At 41.2% G+C, this 20,260-nt stretch overlaps 3 protein-coding genes across 5 annotated transcripts; 1 reads left to right on the top strand and 2 right to left on the bottom strand.

The window, feature by feature from the left end:
• The first annotated feature begins 3,552 nt into the window (after window positions 1–3,552).
• Window positions 3,553–4,416, top strand: LOC112882491 (low molecular mass early light-inducible protein HV60, chloroplastic-like). Its single transcript, XM_025947562.1, has one exon. It carries the CDS (start codon window positions 3,690–3,692, stop codon window positions 4,266–4,268), a length of 579 nt encoding a protein of 192 aa, XP_025803347.1. The 5' UTR covers window positions 3,553–3,689; the 3' UTR covers window positions 4,269–4,416.
• A 98-nt stretch (window positions 4,417–4,514) lies between these two features.
• LOC112882490 (receptor-like protein 19) lies at window positions 4,515–9,700 on the bottom strand. 3 transcript variants are annotated; one of them, XM_025947561.1, is made up of 3 exons: window positions 9,454–9,700; window positions 5,285–5,365; window positions 4,515–5,161 (listed from the first exon to the last, which is right to left on the bottom strand). In XM_025947561.1, the coding sequence occupies exons 1-3, from the start codon at window positions 9,686–9,688 to the stop codon at window positions 4,875–4,877; spliced, it is 603 nt and encodes a 200-aa protein (XP_025803346.1). In that variant the 5' UTR covers window positions 9,689–9,700; the 3' UTR covers window positions 4,515–4,874. The 3 variants fall into 3 exon arrangements, with proteins under 3 accessions (XP_025803346.1, XP_025803344.1, XP_025803345.1); XM_025947559.1 differs by having other exon boundaries at window positions 4,515–5,365; window positions 9,223–9,700; XM_025947560.1 differs by having other exon boundaries at window positions 4,515–5,365.
• A 4,070-nt stretch (window positions 9,701–13,770) lies between these two features.
• Window positions 13,771–18,563, bottom strand: LOC112883100 (receptor-like protein 7). Its single transcript, XM_025948332.1, has 2 exons — window positions 17,111–18,563; window positions 13,771–15,828 (listed from the first exon to the last, which is right to left on the bottom strand). The coding sequence occupies exons 1-2, from the start codon at window positions 18,549–18,551 to the stop codon at window positions 13,943–13,945; spliced, it is 3,327 nt and encodes a 1,108-aa protein (XP_025804117.1). The 5' UTR covers window positions 18,552–18,563; the 3' UTR covers window positions 13,771–13,942.
• Window positions 18,564–20,260: the final 1,697 nt, after the last annotated feature.

Genomic DNA, 20,260 nt, shown 5'->3' with positions numbered 1-20,260 from the left:
CAGAGGCTGTCAAATGGCCTAATGTTCAGAAGTTTTTTTTTTCTTTTCGAGACACCCAGTAATCCATAAGAACGTCGAGGAGACTTCTCCCTCCGGCCTTCTGATACTTTGCGTTGAACTTGAACATATTCTCATCATATACCTAATCAGACTTGTTTCCTAGCATTATTAAACAACTGAATTATTCAGCTATATATTTTTCAGTTCAATCTGTCCATATGCCTGAACAAATGTCTGAAATATCTTACAACTGAATGTTATGTTGCAGACGCATTGCCAACAAAATTAATACTATTTGTAGTAGCTAGCTCGCCAAAAACCGACTGTTCTAGGAAAGTCCATATGGTTTTCAACCATGAATGAAGAAGTGGAAGAAGAAAAGAAGTGGAAGAAGAAAAGAAGGAAGAACAAGAAAAAGTAAGGAGGAAGAAAAAAGAAGGGCAATAAGCTGATTTTGAGAAGTCATAACCATCAAATGTTAGGTCTTGGTGTGTCAATGGGTAAGATTGCTCAGCCAAGATATACCAGGCTCTCCGAATCTGATCCCATGAGTTGTGGTCGCAGGTCATCCAATAATGGAAGATTAGATATCAAAGTGGGGAGTTTGTCATCAACGGTCATCGTGTTAAGTCTCAATTTCTTTAAAGACTCAAGATAGCCAAACGAGAACGGCATGCCATAAGAGAAATTGGTCCCTGCTAGATTAGTATTTCCAAATTATTTTCTGCTGGGAAGTATGTTAATCACACAGAAAGTATGGGACCCTCAAATTTTTTAGCCGGGAGATTTTTGTTGAAAACCGCCCTTCAAACTTATTGCTTGATATGTCTAGAACAGTCAAAGAAGCTAGTTCAGAAAAGTACGGGGGAGTTTGCCGGTGATCCAATTGTTTGCGAGGCTGATCACCGTAAGTGAGCGAATCGAAGCCTTGAGAATGAAGGGTGGATAGAACCTGATATAAAACAACAGGATAAGCTAAGAATATGTATGCTTCGATTTTTGACATTTGGCGAACAAAATTAAAATATATTTATCTCAAAATACTTTGTCTTAGAAAGCTAAGTAGTTTTGAAATCCATGGCAATGCTAAAATTATAGACCGGGATAATTTATTGGAGTTTATATACACTTGGAAAATAGAGGAGGATTGGATCCAGCATGGAGGCAGGAGGGGCATCTGCCCCCTACCCATGTAGCCCATGGAGCCTCCCAAAGAACCCCCAACAATTTGGGAATAAGCCGATTTTGAGAAGTTATAACAATCAAGCGTTAGATGTTTCAATTGGGTAAGACTGTTGAGCCAAGATAATCCCGTGTTCTCCGAATCTGATCTCATATGTTGTATTACCAGGTCATCCAATAATGGAAGCTTAGATATCAAAGCAGGGAGTTTGTCATCAACGGCTATCGTGTTAAGCCCCATTATCTTTAAAAACTCAAGATTGCTAAACGAGGTCGGCATGTCATAAGAGAAATTGGTCCCTGCTAGATTTAGTGTTTCCATATTATTTTCTACTGGAAAGTGTGTTAATCTCACAGAAAGCATGAGGTTATTGGACAAATCAAGCGTACTCAGAATTTTTAGCTGGAAGATTTTTGTTGGAAACTGCCTTTCAAATTTATTATTTAATATGTCTAAAATGATCAGGAAGATAGTTCAGAAAAGTACTCGGAGAGTTTGCCGGTGATCCAATTATTTGCGAGGCTGATCACCGTAAGTGAGCGAAGCCTTGACAATGAAGGGTGGATAGATCCTGATATAAAACAACATGATAAGCTAAGAATATGTATGTTTTGATTTTTGTCATTTGGGGAAAAATATTAAGATATATTTTTCTCAAAATACTTTGGTCTTGGAAAAGTAAGTAGTTTTGAAAATAATGGCACTTCTAAAATTATAGATCGGGGTAATTTATTGAAGTTTACATATACACTTGGGAAACAGTGGCGGATGTGATCCAGTGCAGGGTAATGTTAGACTAAACGGTAAACGCTAAATAGTCGATGGCCTATCGTTTAGCTATTTATTTGATCTAAACGACCATTTAAATAGATTAAACAGTCATTAAATGGGGTAAACGGCTGATTAAACGGACACGATTGGCCACTGTGTAGCGTTTACATGGCGTGTACATGTGCTAAATGGCCGTGTAGGCGAACAATGGTGTGACACACCTAACGTGATGGATATCACTTCTCAAAATCGGCTTATTCCCCTTCTTCTTCCTCCCTTGTTTCTTTTTCTTCTTCTTCCTTCTTCATTCATGGTTGAAAATTGTTACGGGGAGGGGGGCTTTGGGAGGCTACATGGGTTGTAGTCGTGGGTCATCATCCAATAATGAAAGCTTAGATATCAAAACGGAAAGTTATCAGCGGCCATCATGTTAAGCCCAAATATCTTTAAAGACTCAAGATTGCCAAATGAGGACAGTATGTCATAAGATAAGTGTTTTCAAATTATTTCCTGCTGAGAAGTGTGTTAATCTTACCGAAAGTATAGTGTTATCGGACAAATCAAGCATCCTCAAACTTTTTAGATGGAAGATTTTTGTGGGAAAATGCCCTTCAAACTTATTGCTTGATATATCTAAAGCGGTTAAGGAAGATAGTTCAGAAAAATACTCGAGGAGTTTGCCGGTAATCCAATTGTTTGCAAGGCTGATCACCATAAGTGAGAGAAGCCTTAAGAATGAGTGGGCTAAGTCTAGGTAAAGCTTAATTAGTTAATCTAATTTCACATTACATATAAAATCGCCGTCTCCACTAATTTGAGACTGCAACTGTTGCTATGCTTTTCTATAAGTTTATTAAAATTGAAAATGGTTAGGTTTACAATAATATTTATAAATGATTATATTTTAGTATGAAGAAAGTAATACATCTTGGAATAGAGGAAGTAGCTTGTATCTTCGAGAATCTAGAAGAATATGAAAACAGTGATCGAGAGAAACATTAGCACTTTTGTGGTTCACGGTGGAACAAGGTCGCCGGAGAACAAACGAGAAACCCGCCGGCGAGCGGAGCTTGTTGATCGTTGATCGACGCCACAGCCGTAGGTCTCTAGAAAATCTGATCTAACTCCCAGTCCGGTTCACTCATTACATTCGCTAAACAAAGCAAATTACCAATTAACGCCTCGATTAAAATCGCATTTGCCACACGGCCACCCAGCCACTATAATAGACGCCTCCTCCTCCTCGGCTTGGCAGCTTCTTCTTCCTTGTCGCCACTCGCCACTGACGCTCGCAGCGCACACGTCTCCCGCGCGCTCCTGCGTGGTTCTGGAATCTTGCGCCACTTTTCTACATCCTGCGCGGCGGCCTGGGCGTCCACGTCCACGTCGACGTCGACGCCCTCGCCCAGCTCGCTGTGATCCTGCCTCGCTCCACGTGGCGCGCATGTACTAGATAGCTAGCCCTCGTACTCTCTCGCCGGCGTTTACGGCCGTGAATCTCCCGCCGACGTGGCCCCCGCTGTCGCCACCAACGCCCACCCCGTCACGGGCGAGCTAGCTTTCCCAGCTCCCCCTATAAAGCTGGCCGCCACGGGCGAGCAAGTCGCAAGCAACCATCCACAGCAAGAGAAGAGGAGCAAGCAGCGACAAAGCGATCGACATCCGTGTCCCGCAGCAAGCTACTTCCTGGTCCCCTTCACCGCCGCCCACAACAACTTCAACGGCAGCCACGGTGATGGCCTCCATGGGCTCCCTCGCCTTCGCCATAGCCGGCGCGCATGCTGGCGTACTCCCCGTCCGCGTCCCGGCGGCCGCCCTCGCGCCGCGGCGACGCGCCCTGGTCGTCAGGGCCCAGGCCGGGGACACTGAGCCAAGGGAGGAGACGAGCGCGGCGTCCTCCTCCGCTCCTCCGAGCACCCCATCGGCGGCGCCCGCCACGCCGACGCCGAAGCCCAAGGCGGCGAGCCCCGGGCTGTGGGACGCGCTGGCGTTCAGCGGGCCGGCCCCCGAGCGCATCAACGGGCGCCTCGCCATGGTGGGCTTCGTGTCCGCGCTCGCCGTGGAGGCGTCCCGCGGCGGGGGCCTCCTCTCGCAGGCGGGCAGCGGGTCCGGGCTGGCCTGGTTCGCGGCCACGGCCGCCGTGCTCTCCGTGGCGTCGCTGGTGCCGGTCCTCAGGGGGGAGAGCGCCGAGGGCCGCAGCGGCGGCGTCATGAGCGCCGACGCCGAGCTCTGGAACGGCCGCTTCGCCATGCTGGGGCTCGTCGCGCTCGCCGTCACCGAGTACATCACCGGCGCGCCCTTCGTCAACGTGTAGATGCCCACGGTCGCGCGTAGAGCGAGTTGGACCCCGTGTCGTGTCCAATCATTTTCTACCTGTAACCCAGTGAGGTTCTGTACTGTCCTTGTACATCAATCAACTAGTTAGGAAAATTCAACATGTCATTCCAAAAACATTGCGGGCCTCTGATCCTACAAGGCTACAAGCTTCATTTCATTTCGTCTACGTTTTCGGAAATCCAAACAGAAAAAAATTCCAATTTTCACAGGAAATTCTTTGTGAGTTCTTGCGTTCCAAACTTGCATGTGGAAGCCAGGTAAAGCTGCAATGAAAATTGCCTTCAACCTGCCATATATATTGATATAACTTGATTACTTAAACTGAATATTCCCTTAATTTCAAATGCAGCGCTTGGTTTCTGTGGACAGGGCAACGGCAAATGCCTTGGAAATTGAACATTGGAGTTGGGAAGTTGGTGAATTATTTTTTTCACTTATAAACAACTCTATTTGAGGGTCATACATTTATGAAATTATGAAATTGAGTGAAACCAACCTTATTACAGCTGAGTGGGTTTAAGCTGTCTCATCAAACGAGTACAACACAAACATACATGACTATCCTTGTTAAAAACTTATATTACTAGTACATATGCTTGTAAAGCCATCCTTCTATGTGGTAAAAGGATCTGAATATGATTGACAATGCAAAACCCACGTCAAAGCCCAAGCCAACAAAGAGGAAGAAAATGATGGCATCAAGTCTGTCCTGCCACAAACTATTGGGTTCAGGAGCCAATGTGCTTCGGGTTGTTAAATCTGGACCTAGATTGTCACATTGCTTAGAAAGTTGAATTCCATATAGGCCAGCATTCCCTTCAAACGAGCTGCTGGGAAATGTCAAGAATTGGTTTCCCTGTGGTAATCTTCCTGTGAAGTTGTTGTACGAAAGGTTCAACCAGGAAAGAGAAGTTAGAGAGGTAAACTCCTGTGGAATTTCTCCGGAGAGAGAGTTGCAAGAGAGATCCATTGATTCCAGCCTCGTTAAGTTACCGAGTTGTGATGGAATCTTTCCTGTGAAGTTATTGTGCGACATGTCGAGTCCATGAAGTGAAACAAGCCTTCCAATTGTACCTGGAATGGAACCTTCAAATGAGTTGTTTGAGAAATCAATTACTTTAAAAGCAGTTGGGATTTTGGTGATACTTAAAGCGGCATCTTTGAATGTGACAATAACAGTATCTTGATACACAAATGATCTCCAAGTTGAATTTGTTTGATGCTCTAATATTTGCCCCACATCGTTGCTGTTATCCATCATTGCTCTCAAATTCTCAAACCATTCAAGATGCAAGTCACCAGAGAAATGGTTGGAGGCCAAATCAACTATCTGTAAACTTGTGAAGTATTGGTAGCCATCCTGAAGGTCCCTTATACTATCGTGGAGTTGGTTAGATCTCAACACGAGAATTCGAAGCTTTGGAAGAGTACCCATCCATGATGGAAATGAATCCACAATCTGATTATTACCAACATCAAGAATCTCTAAATCCTGGCAATTCTCTAGAGATCTAGGTAGCGCACCTTCAATTTGATTTCCATTCAAATCAATTGTCTGAAGCTTACATCCTTCTCTAATATTTTCAGGTAGCACTCCATGTAACTTGTTTTCTCTTAACTTTAATATGCTCATCAGGTCAGCTTTTTTCATAAGATAGGATGGAATTGGTCCAGAAAAGTAATTGTAAGATAAGTCGATCTGAAGGTTGTTTAAATTATAAAATGAAAGTGGTATATGTCGACTTAATTTATTTTTTGACAAATTGATATAGATGGCATTTCTATGATACGTGCCAAAGTTAGTTTCAACGGAAGAGAAGTTATTATTTGAGCAATCCAATAAAATCAGGTCGAATGAAGTTAGTGGTACTGGTATGCTTCCTTGAAGTCTATTAAAACTGAGATCAAGATGAAATAAATATTTCATCTGAACAATAGGAGACTTCTCTAAAGAAGTAAACTTGTTGTGTGAGAGGTCCAAATACATAAGGTGCTTCTCCCATACCCAGCTTGGTATGGCCCCTTCGATTTGGTTATTTGAAAGGTAGAGATCTCGAATAGTGTCAAGAAATTTTAATGATGCCAGAAATCTTGTAAGGTTACAAGATGTAAGGTATATGTACTGGATTTTAAAAGGGAACGGGAGAATATCGTATCACCTTCTTTTTCTATCACCTTCTTTTTCTGTCACCTTCTTTTTCTATGACTGATATCATATTGTTACCCAGGTTAAGATAGGTGAGATTTCTCAACCTCCAGATAGAGCCAAGTTCTACTGGGCTGAACTCGGCTCGGCGATGGGCCTTTTGCTGCAAGCTGTTAACGGCCATTTAGCCCACTTCGCAAGTTAGAAACTGGGCTGGGAACATAAGGAGATTGGGCTGAAAAGAGGAAAGGGGAAAAGAGAAAAAAAATATGGCTGGTGGGACCCACTTGTCTATGTGGCGATGGACCCACGTGTCTATGTGGTGATGGGACCTACTCTGACACCAAGCTTTTATTTTTAGGGAAAAAAGATATCCATGACAATTCAAATCGTCATAAACTTGTGACGTTTACCGATATGATAGTAGATCAGCTTATGGCGATTTTTATTTGGGCTTAGTGATGGACATCTCATTTTCGCCACTAAGTAGTAGTGCTTTGTATAGAACGTCATAAAACATAATACTATATTGACAAATAGCTCAAATGTTACGAGATATTCGTCATGAAAGATCATATATGTTGTAGTGGTTTGTTAGTTTGTTACTTGTTTCCTGTGTACGCCGATCGTCCATGCCGATCTTGACGGACTTGACGAGCGCCTTCGGAAACAGAAAGCAACGCTACTGCCAAGTGCCAACGGCCATGCTACCTCTAGGAGCACTGCTGCTGATGTTGCACTTGCGCATCTAAACGTGTTGCAGACCTGATGTACGTGTACAGAATATCAATAATATTGTCTGACACGAACAGCACAAAGGCCAGCATCCCAAATTGATATTCACGTGTTATTAAGTCACCATATCATGTTACAATGCAATCATCACTTTCTACTATAAAATTTTGGACCTACACGTATAGTCATGAGTATATGATATGTATAATACAATTTTAACTTGCATAAAACTGCACCTATCACGTTGCATAATGTTACATTTAATGGCATCATGAAAGGTAGTTATATCTAATTTAAAGATATTTTGACTATTTTTTAATTTTCAAAAAATTAAATAAATATAATTTTCTATTACATCCTAGGAGGTAATATTCGATAATAACTAACCAGATCTACCTGTATCGACGATCCATGTTCATTTCGAAGTATCATGGCAAAGCCCAATAATCAAATAGGTTGCCCCTAGAAGGTAATATTCGATAATAACTAACCAGATCTAGGAACGATCCATGTTCATTTCGAAGTACCATGGCAAGCCCAATAATGATAGAGGTTGCCCCGGTAGCAGCTAACTAACCGAACCAATTTGATAAGAGGCCCAACACGCCAGCCAGCTAGCCACCCATTTCCTCAATCCAACTAGGTCTACTGCCCATGAAAGATGTATCCCATTTTTTGGCCCATTAAAACTTGGTGCATATATATCTACTAATTATATTCATTTAATTATTTCTCTATTTCTGCTAGTATGTTTTCAATTTAATTTTTAATGATTTTTAGAATATCTACACAATCTATTTCTTTTTTATTTTAAGTTTGTATCTTCGACTTTGTTTTGTATTCATAAGATGTTCCATGAATTATATTTTATTGTTTCCATTATAAAGCAAATTAGGTTGTTCTACCATTTTGTTGGTCATGCTATGTTCCGTAATGCACAATTTTTTTTTATCCGTATGATTTTGTTGACGGTGTATGCATGGCATGTCATACGGTAGGTGTAAGATCTATCTACAGTTGAAAAAAGAAAAGAGGTATATCTAAGAAGAAGGCAATCGGGATATAGTCTAACCTCCTATGTTTGAAGACGAGACCATCAGCTTCTCAAGTTGGATCAAGTTCCCAATTGTAGAGGGTATTGGCCCGGAGAAATTGCAATGGTAAATGCTGAAAGAGGTCAACTTTGTAAGATTGCCTATCCATGATGGCATTCTCTGCTAAGAGAAGTCACAGTTCCAGAACTCCAGATCTGCCAATCTTGTAAGATTTCTGATCTGGTATGGTATTGGGATGGGGAAATTGCAACTTCCTATAAACAAACTTTGCAACCTTATCAGTTTGCCGATCCAAGTGGAAATCGATTTAGAGAAGTCATAACCATCAAACGTTAGGTGTGTCAATTGGGTAATATTGCTGACCCAAGATAATATCAGATTCTTTGTATCTGGTCCCATGAGTTGCAGGTCATCCAATGATGGAAGCTTAGATATAAAAGCGGGGAGTTTGTCATCAATATCCATCGTGTTAAGCCCCAATTTCTTTAAATGCTCAAGCTTGGCAAACGAGGATGGCATGTCATAAGAGAAATTGGTGCCTATTAGATTTAGTGTTTCTAGATTATTTCCAGTTGGGAAGTATGTTAACCTCACAGAAAGCATGGGGTTATCGGACAAATCAAGCTTCCTCAAACATTTTAGCTGGTAGATTTTTGTTGGAAACTGCCCTTGAAATTGGCTGTCTGATATGTCTAGAATGGTCAAGGAAGATAGTTCAGAAAAGTACTCAGGGACTTCGCCGGTGAGTTCAGAATTGTCTGCCAAGTTGATCGTTGTAAGTGAGCGAAGCCTTGAGAATGAAGGGTGGATAGGACCTGATATATAACACCCAAACAAGCTAAGAACCTGTAGCTGGGGAACAGAGTCTGCTAAAACAATGGACTAGTCCGATCCAATGCTCCACAAACCCACTAAATCAAGATAAAACTCCCTCAAATTGCTCATATTTGCTCATATTTTGAAACTTGGCCGCTCAAAATACAATTCATAATTACCAGACAAGTCAATGGTGACAAGGTTCCTGAGGTAGGCAATTCCAATTGGGATCTGAAACCCAAAATTGGCGCACGAGAGGTTGAGGTGGATGATAACCGTGAGCCGCTCAAAACCAGAAGCTGGGACCAAGGCTCCACTAAAGTCATTGAATGCAAGGCTGAGGTTCCTAAGAGAGGTGAGGTTGAACAACGCAGGATCAAGACGACGACTGCTCGTCAGGTCAAACTCACCGAGGTCAAGAGAAATGACTCTTCCGAAGGCCACGTCACAGGTGACGCCCTTCCAGTGGTGGCAGCAATCGGTTCCAGCTTGCCATGATGGTAGACTGTCACCAATGAAGGAAGCTTTTAGCTGGAGGAGGGAAGAAGCCTGATCCGGCAGGCAAGGCGCTGCGGTGCTAAGCTTGAGGAGGCATGCTATGAACAAGTGCATAAGGCTGTGGAGACGTTCCTTTGTGGGAGCCATTTCGCTACTGGTTTGCAGTTTCCAGCAAGTTACAATTTGTGTGTGACCCATTATATAGGATAAATCTGGACAGTGTAGATATTCTTCTATTCTCTGGTTGTTCTGAATCATTCATTCCGATCGCTGACTGCTGACTCGAGAGGAAGACCACCAATGAACCAGAGCCATATATAAATTCGCATGGAAGTAAATACTTGACCGCAACAATAGTTCAGAAATCTTCTATTATTAGATTTTTATTATGTTTAGTAGAAAAAAGACGTTAAAGGAAAGAAGTCCCTATGTTTACTCTAAAAATACATAAGTTGACTATTATGATCCCGCAACAGTGTAAATTAAACCCGTAAGTTCACGTCAAATACAACTACTCCCCCTGTCTTAAAAGAAGGTGTTTCGGATACCATAGCTAGAGCCACTAATCTTAGTAAATTATACTATATAAACAAAGAACATACTGTATTTGGAAGTGCTTTTAAGATAAATCTTTATAACTGATAGATACAATTTTCAAACTAAATGTTCCAAAAGTTAGTTATAGTTTGATTTTCAATAGGTTGATTGGAATCTTATTCAAAACACCATCTTTTGTAAACGGGGAGATTAATACGTAATTGAAACTCGAAATGATAAAATAAAGGAAGAGTTTGATTTGCATACAATTGGAAAGCAAAATATCTAATAAAGAGTACAAATAAATATGCATAGTAAAAATTAGAATTCATCTTAAAGACACAAAAGATTCCACATCAAATAAGATATAGGATATGCAAAATTCATAATTATAGGTGGGAAAATTATCAAACTAATTTTGACGGGAATTTAAGAACAATAAACAATCCAAATTCACATTAAATCCATTTAAACAGTATAATCTGTAAATAGTTTTTTAGATTAAGGAAGAAATCCGGTCTTGAACAATCACAAGTGACTATCTACGACCATAAGCAAAATCTGACCACAAAGTCAGACGATACACGAGTACTTAGACTCCAAGCCTCAAACTGAGGAACACGAAAATAATAAGAAAGAAAGAGACCAACAAATAAAGCTAAAGACGAAACGAGAAAACAAAGACTAAGTTTCGATCTTCTTCCATGTCTTGCTTCCGGCTTGTCTACTCTTAGTAACAATCCTTCACCCCTCTTGTCCGTCCACTTAGAAACAGTTGATGACGGATCACGACCACGGTACTGCAGGGCTCAACAACTCTATGGCGACGCTCCCATGGGAGAAATGACGCTAATATCGCCGCCGCCGCCAGAACCAACCTGGTAGTTCAAGGTTTTCACTCGGAGAAGAAAACAGCAAGATCCTTCCAACGACGCCTTCAAGAAAATTTAGCCACTAACTAGTTGAAATCCATTCCATAAGCACTTCAAAATTGAAAACATAATACAATCTGTGTTTTTCCTTTTGAGGGAACATTGTGGGGGGACGAAGGTGACGATGAGGACTCGCACGAGTAAAGAACTAAAGACTTAGGACCACCGCCGTGCCGTGTGTGATGGGGCGATACTATATACCCATCTAGAGTTCTAGACATCCATATCCAGGCTTGCCGGCCGTTATCATGCAGTTAAGTTGGCCAATCGAGAGGGTTCAATTCCCTGCAGGTGCGTACGAAACAGTGAATGAACCTACACAGCAACAATCGTTTAGCAGAAGAGTGAACCCTGGTGCTTTATTTAGAGCAAGCAATAATGTGGGGAATGTTTTATTGGCCTGCTTGTTACTTGAAGAATTCAGTTTAATTTGCAGATCGATAATCATACAAAGATATGCAGTGTTTGCAGGTGATCATCACATCCATTAGCAGCCATGTTTGCAGCGAGGGAGCGAGCTCGGGCATCAGCAAGTGGAAATAATTGAAATCCATTTTAATTGCATCTAAAAATTGTACCGAGTACGATGACTAGATCTAGATGGTGTCATCAGCATGGGCAGTGGGACGAGTTGGACGGTCGGAGCAAAGGGCTCATGCTTCGGACGGTGCCTGCCTGCTGTGTGACATTAGATGGAAGTGCAATGGGAGGGGTAGCACGCACTGATTGGCACTGATTAGCAGAACAATAGGATAGGGAAGGAGGAGATGAGTGACTGTCCCAAGGTCAAGCCTCACTGTACGATCGAGTTTCCCGCCGTATCCGTATGCTAGCTGCTATCAAATTATTACGGGAAGAAAGGCATAAGAGAAGCAATGTATGCCATGCGACTCCGATCGATCCTTGTTTATGGGGATTGGAGTCGTTTGGCGTACGCTGTCTCTCTTATGCCTTTCTTCCCCTGTAATTACAGTGATGTGAGTGACGAGAATGTTTCATTGGTTTTGTTACTTGAAGGATTCAGTTTGCAGATAATCAAACAAAGATAGTGTTGGACGCACACTTTAAATTCCATACTCTGAAAAACAGTTCAGGCCTCCTTTCGTGCAAGTTTCATTCCATTTTCCCCGTTTTCGCAACAAAAAGGGGGGAAAAAAGGTTTGATCCCCCAGTGGAAAGTCTATGTGAGCTCTTCGAGTTCCAAACTGGCAGACATGTAAAGCTTGCGTTCCACATCGAACCGAGTACTCCCTAGTTTCAAGACAAGGCGCCGTACCTGGAGATTAGAGCACGTTAAGTCTTGGTCACTGAGAACTTATACTTTGAAGTAGATAAGCTTATACCAATCCATCATAACCTCTCCACCAGCAACTGCAACGCAGGAACAAGATGGAAGCAGATCCACCACACGCGGCCTCTGCTCCGGCCCAGCCCTGCACGTCCGCGCGACGCCGCGGTCCAGCTCGGCCGACTGTCCTGCCGCGCGTGTGATGCAACTTTTATTTTTGCGAGAAAAGAGTGATTATATTAATCACACAAGGAACTACAATCAGATTTGAGTAGCTCGGTTACACAAGATGGAGCGTTTTCTCTCCACACAGCACAATGCACCGTTCTCTTTGCTAATTCAGCTAACACATAAGCAACTCTATTGTATTCTCTTGAGCAACACCTCTGGGAGTAAAAACTGCAGGCCTGAATCTCTTTTAAAATGTACGTGTTCAGGTATCTTTCCTCTTGCTGCACTGCTAAGGAAGCTACGATTGAAGCACAATCTAATTCAAGGATCAATGGATCATAGGTTTTCTTACCCATTCCACAGCGCACTTCAGACCTTCCAAACAGGCTAATGCTTCAACCTGTTATGCAGATTGGCAGCTTGGTAAGATACGCCAGAAGAATAAAATGATACATCCTCCATGGCCCCTGACAATTCCTCCAATACTTGCAGCTCCAGTTGCTTTCTGAAAAGCCTCATTGTAGTTCTCCAATGTAGCAAGTCCATATCATGCAAATCTCCATGCAAAAATCTGAACTTTTCCCGGTAGGGCTTGTCCATATGTTCCCCACACCTTACGGCTGCCATTAGCCCACGAGCTTGTTGAACTAATGCCGCTATCTTCCAATGACAGATGTAGAGCAGGTCGATAAGCACTGCGCACTGAAAATAGACCATTCTGGAACGACCGCTTCACCATGTGGGCTTCGTCACGTTCGCCTTCACTGGGTACCTTACCGGCGCGCCGTTCATCAACACATAGATTCCCGCCACGGTCATGCGTAGAGTTGGACCACGTGTGATGTGAATTGAATTTGTACATGTAACCCAGTGAGGTTCTCATGTACTGTCCTTATGCATCAACTAGCTAGGAAAATTCAACATATTATTCCAAAAATATTGCAGGCCTCCGATCCTACAAGCTTCATTTCGTCCCAGTTTTCGGAAATCCAAACAGAAAAAGGTTCAGTTTTTACTAGAAAATCTATGCGAGTTCTTGCGTTCGAAACTGGCAGCCGCATAAAGCTGGAGTGAAAATTGTCTTCAGCCTGCCATATTGAAATAACTTGATTATTACTTGAACTGAATACTCCATCAGTTTCAAATGCAACACTAGGTTTTGATGACATAGCCCTTAGACACATCCTTGAAATCCTCCAGCTGTTTAATAATAAAAAGAAAAAAGAAAAGAAAAGAAATCCTCCAGCAACATGAACTTCTTTGAAATCCTCAGCTAATGCCTTGGAAATTGAGCATTGGGGTTGTGGAGTTGGCAAAATAATTTTTCACTTATAACAACTCTCTTTGAGGATCATTTATGAAGTTGAGTGAACTCGGGAACCAACCTTATTACAGCTGAGTGGATTTAAGCTGTCTCAGCAAAAAGTACAGCACAAACATACATGACTACACTTGTTAAATACTTATACATTACTAATACATACGATTGCAAAGCCATACTTCTATATGGTAGAAGGATCTGAATATGATTGCCAATGCAAAACCCAGGCCAAAGCCCAAGCCAGCAAAGAGGAAGAAAGTGATGGCATCAAGTCTGTCCTGCCACAAAGTATTGGGTTCTGGAACCGATGTGCTTCGGGTGGTTGAATCTGGACCTGGATTGTCACATTGCTTGTAAAGCTGAATTCCACACAAGCCAGCATTGCCTTCAAATGAACTGCTGGGAAATGACAAGAATTGGTTTCCTTGTGGTATTCTTCCTATCAAGTTATTATATGAAAGGTTCAACCATGAAAGATAAGTTAGAGAGGTAAACTCCTGTGGAATTTCTCCCGAGAGATTGTTGCAAGAGAGGTCCATTGATTCCAGCCTCGTTAAGTTGTGAAGTTGTGATGGAATTTGTCCTGTGAAGTTATTGTGCGACATGTTAAGCCCATGAAGTGAAACAAGCCTTCCAATTGAATCCGGAATGGAACCCTCAAATGAGTTATTTGACAAATCAATTAGTTTGAATGAGGTTTGGATTTTGGTTATACTTAAAGCGGCATCTTTGAATGTGACAATAACAGTATCTTGATAGACTTCTTTCCACGAAGAATTTGTATGATGCTCTAATATTTGCCCCACATCACTGCTGATATTCATCATTGATATAAAATTATCAAACCATTTTGAATGCAAGTCACCAGAGAAATGATTGGAGGCCAAATCCAATATTTGCAAACTTCTGAAGTGTTGGTAGACACTGTGAAGATCCCTTATAGTGCCATAGAGTTGGTTAGATCTCAAGACAAGAATCCGAAGATTTGGGAGAGTGCCCATCCATGATGGAAATGAATCGACGATCTGATTATTACCAACATCAAGAACCTCTAAATCTTGGCAATTTGCTAGAGATCTAGGTACCACACCTTCAATTCGATTTCCATTCAAATCAATTGTCTGAAGCTTACATCCTTCTCTAATATTTTCAGGAAGAACTCCATGTAATTTGTTTTCTCTTAACTTCAATATGCTCGTCAGGTCAGCTTTTTCCATAAGACAGGATGGAATTGGTCCACAAAAGTTATTGTAAGATAAGTCCAAGAACTCAAGTTTGTTTAAACTACAAACTGAAAGTGGTATATGGCCACTCAATTTATTTTTTGACAAATTGATAATGACGGCATTTCTAAGATACTTGCCAACAAAGTTAGGTTCAATCGAAGAGAATTCATTGTTTGAGTAATCCAAAAAAAATAGTTTGGATGGAGTTGATGGTATCCGTATGCTTCCTTGAAGTCCATTAAAACTGAGATCAAGAGCCATTAAATGTGTCATCTCTACAATAGGAGACTTCTCTAAAGTAGTAAACATGTTGTGTGAGAGGTTCAAACTAACAAGGCAGTTCTCCCATACCCAACTTGGTATGGCCCCTTCGATTTGGTTATTCGAAAGATCGAGATCTTGAATAGTGTCAATATATTCTAATGATGCTGGAAATTTTGTAAGGTTGCAAGATGCGAGGCATAGGCCCTGGATTTTAAGGGAATGAGAGAATATCGTATCACCTTCTTTTTCAATGAGTGACATCATATTGTTACCCAGGCTAAGATAGGTGAGATTTCTCAACCTCCAGATAGAGCCAAGTTCTACTGTGCCTGTCAGTTTATTTGATCCAAGACCGAGAACCTGAAGATTCGGAAGCTGAAAAAATGATTTGGGTATTGGGCCTGTCAATTGATTACTTCTTAAATCAATCTCCCGCAATGGTGAGGATAAAGGAGCGGGAATGTCTTCCAGCGAGCCAATAAGCTGATTATCAATTAACAAAAGCCGTTGCAGGGCTGGAAGAGCGAACAAGGGCTTTGGCATTTTTCCTGCATGTAACGGTAGAAAACCAGTCAGAATGCTGCATACTTTATTAATGCCTTTGTCCACAGTAGCGCCTGTGCGAACTTGAAACAAATTAGTATCTCTGTGACTCTGTCCATTGGAGCTAAATATATCAGCGTTCTTCACCTTTTCGGAACAGACAAATTGATAATGCTTAAATTAATATATAACCCATCCATATTTCTTCAAAAGAAAAACTGCCCAAATTTAAATTTGGACATGTTTATACCGTATAGTTTATTTGCTGTTTCTATATAATTGGTGTTCCAAAAAAAAACTTGGCACTAAAAATCTCGCTTCTTAATTGAATCACAATAAATAAGATCCAAATAACTCAAAACATAGCATGACAGATATGTCAAATTTTTTTTAAAAATGGATGGCAGCTTCATATTTTTCTGATTTAAAATGAATTAGTTTTGAATTTTTAAATAGAACTATAATTTTTTATTTTTATAAAATAAAAAACCACCTTTCAAACCACCAAAAAACTTAGTTGTAGAGGTCAACAATCGCATGGTCTTTGGTGTTGGGTTTTGTAGTTTAGGGTAGAAACGTCCGTACTCCTACCTTATTCATGTGTTTTTCTAATCCCATTATTTGTTACCCCATTGACCCATTGTTTCAAACAAGCCTTGGGCCAGAGAAAGTGCAAACAACATTAACGCAATCTATTTTATACACATTTTACAATAAAAGTTTTGGTGCTACAAGTGATTATATATGCTAAGGTTGATTTCTCGTTGAGAGAACCTTTAATTGCCATGTAAAGCAGTTCAGAATATGAAAAGGTCTGTCCAAAATAATTAACATATTTCTTGTTATATTATACAATCTACCCAATATTGTATAAATGTATCTGAAATATATCTGGGTTGAGAGAGAGAGAGGCAAGATGGCTAAAACAACTAAAAAAAATAATTGATATTAGTTATGGAAGACCCAAGTCGTGTGCTCAGGTTAAAGGCCTCGCACCATTGAAACTGCTAAACTATGGAAATTGGTCAAAGACTCAAAATGAACATAACATTGTTTTTTCTTTCTCAACATCACCAAAATTTAAAGCCTTTTTCTTGTTTCCTGAAGGTTGCTCTGTTGATTTCATAAGTTACTAAAATAGGGGATTTCCTATTCACTTAAAGTCTGTTATTATTTTGTTAAAGGTGTCTGCATGGCATGCCATAAAGTAGGTGTAAGATCTATCTACAGTTGAAAAAAAGAAAAAAAAGGATATCTAAGAAGAAAGCAGTCGCGACATAGTCTCACCGCTTATGTGAGAAGACCAGACCTCCAGCTCCTCAAGTTGGATCAAGTTCCCAATTGTTGAGGGTATTGGTCCAGAGAAATTGCAATCATCAATTGTGAAAGAGACCAACTTTGTAAGATTGCCTATCCACGATGGCATTCTTTGCTCCGGGAAGTCACAACTCCAGAACTTCAGTTTGACCAATTTTGTAAGATTTCCAATCTGGTACGGTATTGGCATGGAGAAACTGCAATCCACTATTGTCAAACTTTCCAGCCTTGTCAGTTTGCCGATCCAAGTGGAAACCGATTCAGAGAAGTCATAACCACCAAACCTTAGGTGTGTCAATTGGGTAATATTGCTGACCCAAGATAATATCGGATTCTTCGTATCTGGTCCCATGAGTTGCAGGTCATCCAATGATGGAAGCTTAGATATCAAAGCAGGGAGTTTGTCATCAATATCCATCACGTTAAGCTCCAATTTCTTTAAATGCTCAAGCTTGGCAAACGAGGATGGCATGTCATAAGAGAAATTGGTGCCTATTAGATTTAGTGTTTCTAGATTATTTCCAGTTGGGAAGTGTGTTAACCTTACAGAAAGCATGTGGTTATCGGACAAATCAAGCATCCTCAAACTTTTTAGCTGGAAGATTTTTGTTGGAAAATACCCTTCAAACTTATTGCTTGATATGTCTAAAACGGTCAAGGAAGATAGTTTGGAAAAGTACTCAGGGACTTTGCCGGTGAGTTCAAAATTGTATCCCAAGTCGATCGTCGTAAGTGAGCGAAGCTTTGAGAATGAAGAGTGGATAGAACCTGACATAGAACACCCAGACAAGCTAAGAACCTGTAGCTGGGGAACGGAGTCTGCTAAAACAGTGGACCAAGTCGATCCACTACTAGATAAATCCACTCCATCAAGATAAAGCTCCCTCAGGTTGCTCATATTTGCCATGAAGGCTTTGAAACTTGGCCGCTCAAAATACAAACCATTACCAGACAAGTCAATGGTGACAAGGTTCTTGAGGCAGGCAATTCCAACTGGGATATGATCCAAAACATTGGTGCACGAGAGGTTGAGGTGCATGATATCCGTGAGCCGCTCGAACCCAGAAGCCGGGAGCGAGGCTCCACTAAAGTAATTGAATGCAAGGCTGAGGTTCTTGAGAGAGGTGAGGTTGAACAACGCAGGATCAAGACGACTGCTCTTCAGGTCGAACTCACCGAGGTCAAGGGAAATGAGTCTTCCCAAGGCCATGTCACAGGTGACGCCCTCCCAGTGGTGGCAGCAATCCGTTCCAGCTTGCCATGATGGTAAGTTGTCACCAATGAAGGAAGCTTTTAGCTGGAGGAGGGAAGAAGCCTGATCCGGCAGGCAAGGCACTGCGGTGCTAAGCTTGAGGAGGCATGCTATGAACAAGTGCATAAGGCTGTGGAGACGTTCCTTTGTGGGAGCCATTTGGCTACTGGTTTGCAGTTTCTAGCAAGTTACAATTTGTGTGACCGATTATTTTATATAGGATAAATCTGGGTAGTGTAGATATTTCTATTCTCTGGTTGTTCTGAACCATGCATTCCGATCGCTGTCTGCTGACTCGACAGGAAGACTAGTGAACCGGAGCCATAGAAATTCGCGTGGAAGTAGTATTGACCACAACTATAGTTTGGAATCTTTTATCATTATTTTAAGGTAATGCCGTAATTTTATTTGTTGGTACGCACGCTTTACATCGATTGGCTTACACCGGAGTGGGAGATTCTTGTCTCCTACGACAGCACGCGCAAGCAATTTCAAAACTGTTCGTGAACCGGCCATCAAATTCAAATTCTGGTTGCACAACTATATTTCTTTCGAAAGACCTTCAAAATAAGACGTCACTCGTATATGTTTTGATAATATTTTTGAAAGACACAAAAATTGCTTACATAGAATAGAAAAATACCAACATAAACTAGTAAAAATGATCAATTAATTTGCTAAAGTTGCCTATCACTTATAATGCAATAAACATCAACCTACCCCAACAAAATTGTTGGACATCATTCTCTAATCACACTATCCAATCTATCTTCTCAAAATCAACATCAATATCCACTTAATTGAACTTATCCGGCCGTAAATCAGCAGCATCTAATGAATTATATTGTATAACAAAGAAAATAATATATTTTAAAGTAATTTTAAGATAAATCTTTATATATGATTGATAAAATTATCAAACTAAATATTCCAAAAGTTATTAATAGTTAGATTTTTCAATGGGTTTATTGGAATCTTGTTCAAAACACCATCTTTTGTAGGCTGGGAGAGTAATACTTAACTGAAACTCGAAATGGTAAAAAAATAAAAATAAAGGAATAGATGGATTACAGGATGAAAAGGGTACTCAGTAGTCGACCTCACTGCACCGTACGTGATACAACGTGATACAGCTAGGCGCCATCTCCAGAGTTGGGCAGAGGGTCGTAAAAGATTTTAAATTTTAGCCTAGATAATCTAAGAGCCGAGCCCTAAAAGAATCAAACTCTAATTTTACTTAATTATAATTAAGCTAAATATATATAAAGATCGATTGCGTTACCACCTCCGGCTGGGCTGCAGCGTTGCACTCGAGCGGAAGGTCACGAAAGTTTGGTGATTGATTGCAAAAGATGTGTGGTAAGACTCGGGACCTCCGCCGTGTGTGACGGGGCAACCCTACCTCCGTCGTTATCATGCAGTTAAGTTGGCCAATCGAGAGGGTTCCCTGGTGCGTACGCAACAGTATCAGCCAACCGCTCAATCGGGTCGGTCAACGCTAGCTGTCAGTGAGAAGTGACCACTGAATGTGTTGTTCGGAATAGAAGACTACCAAAAATTATTCGGTTGCACATGAAAAACTTCGAGATTAAGATCTCACCCAAACCAGTATATTTGGTGTCTCGGGAAGAATCTCTAAAAGGTTAATTTGCTCAGATCTTCAGACTCCTGCACAAGCATAGTGTCAGTATGCCTCATGGTGAGTTGGTGACAGAGAAGTATTCGTATAGCTGGTTGGTTCTAGGTAGAATAACAATACTTCTAACAAGTTACCACGAATTACTGAAACACCCTTCTTGGACGAGCCAACTACTGCAACCTCAGCTTCGATGCAACACTTGGTTTCGGCAAGTTCTCTTTCCAGATTA

The sequence above is a fragment of the Panicum hallii genome, chromosome 2 (genome assembly GCF_002211085.1).
Source record: "Panicum hallii strain FIL2 chromosome 2, PHallii_v3.1, whole genome shotgun sequence".
NCBI lineage: Eukaryota > Viridiplantae > Streptophyta > Magnoliopsida > Poales > Poaceae > Panicum > Panicum hallii.
This window is presented reverse-complemented; position numbering and strand designations above follow the sequence as displayed.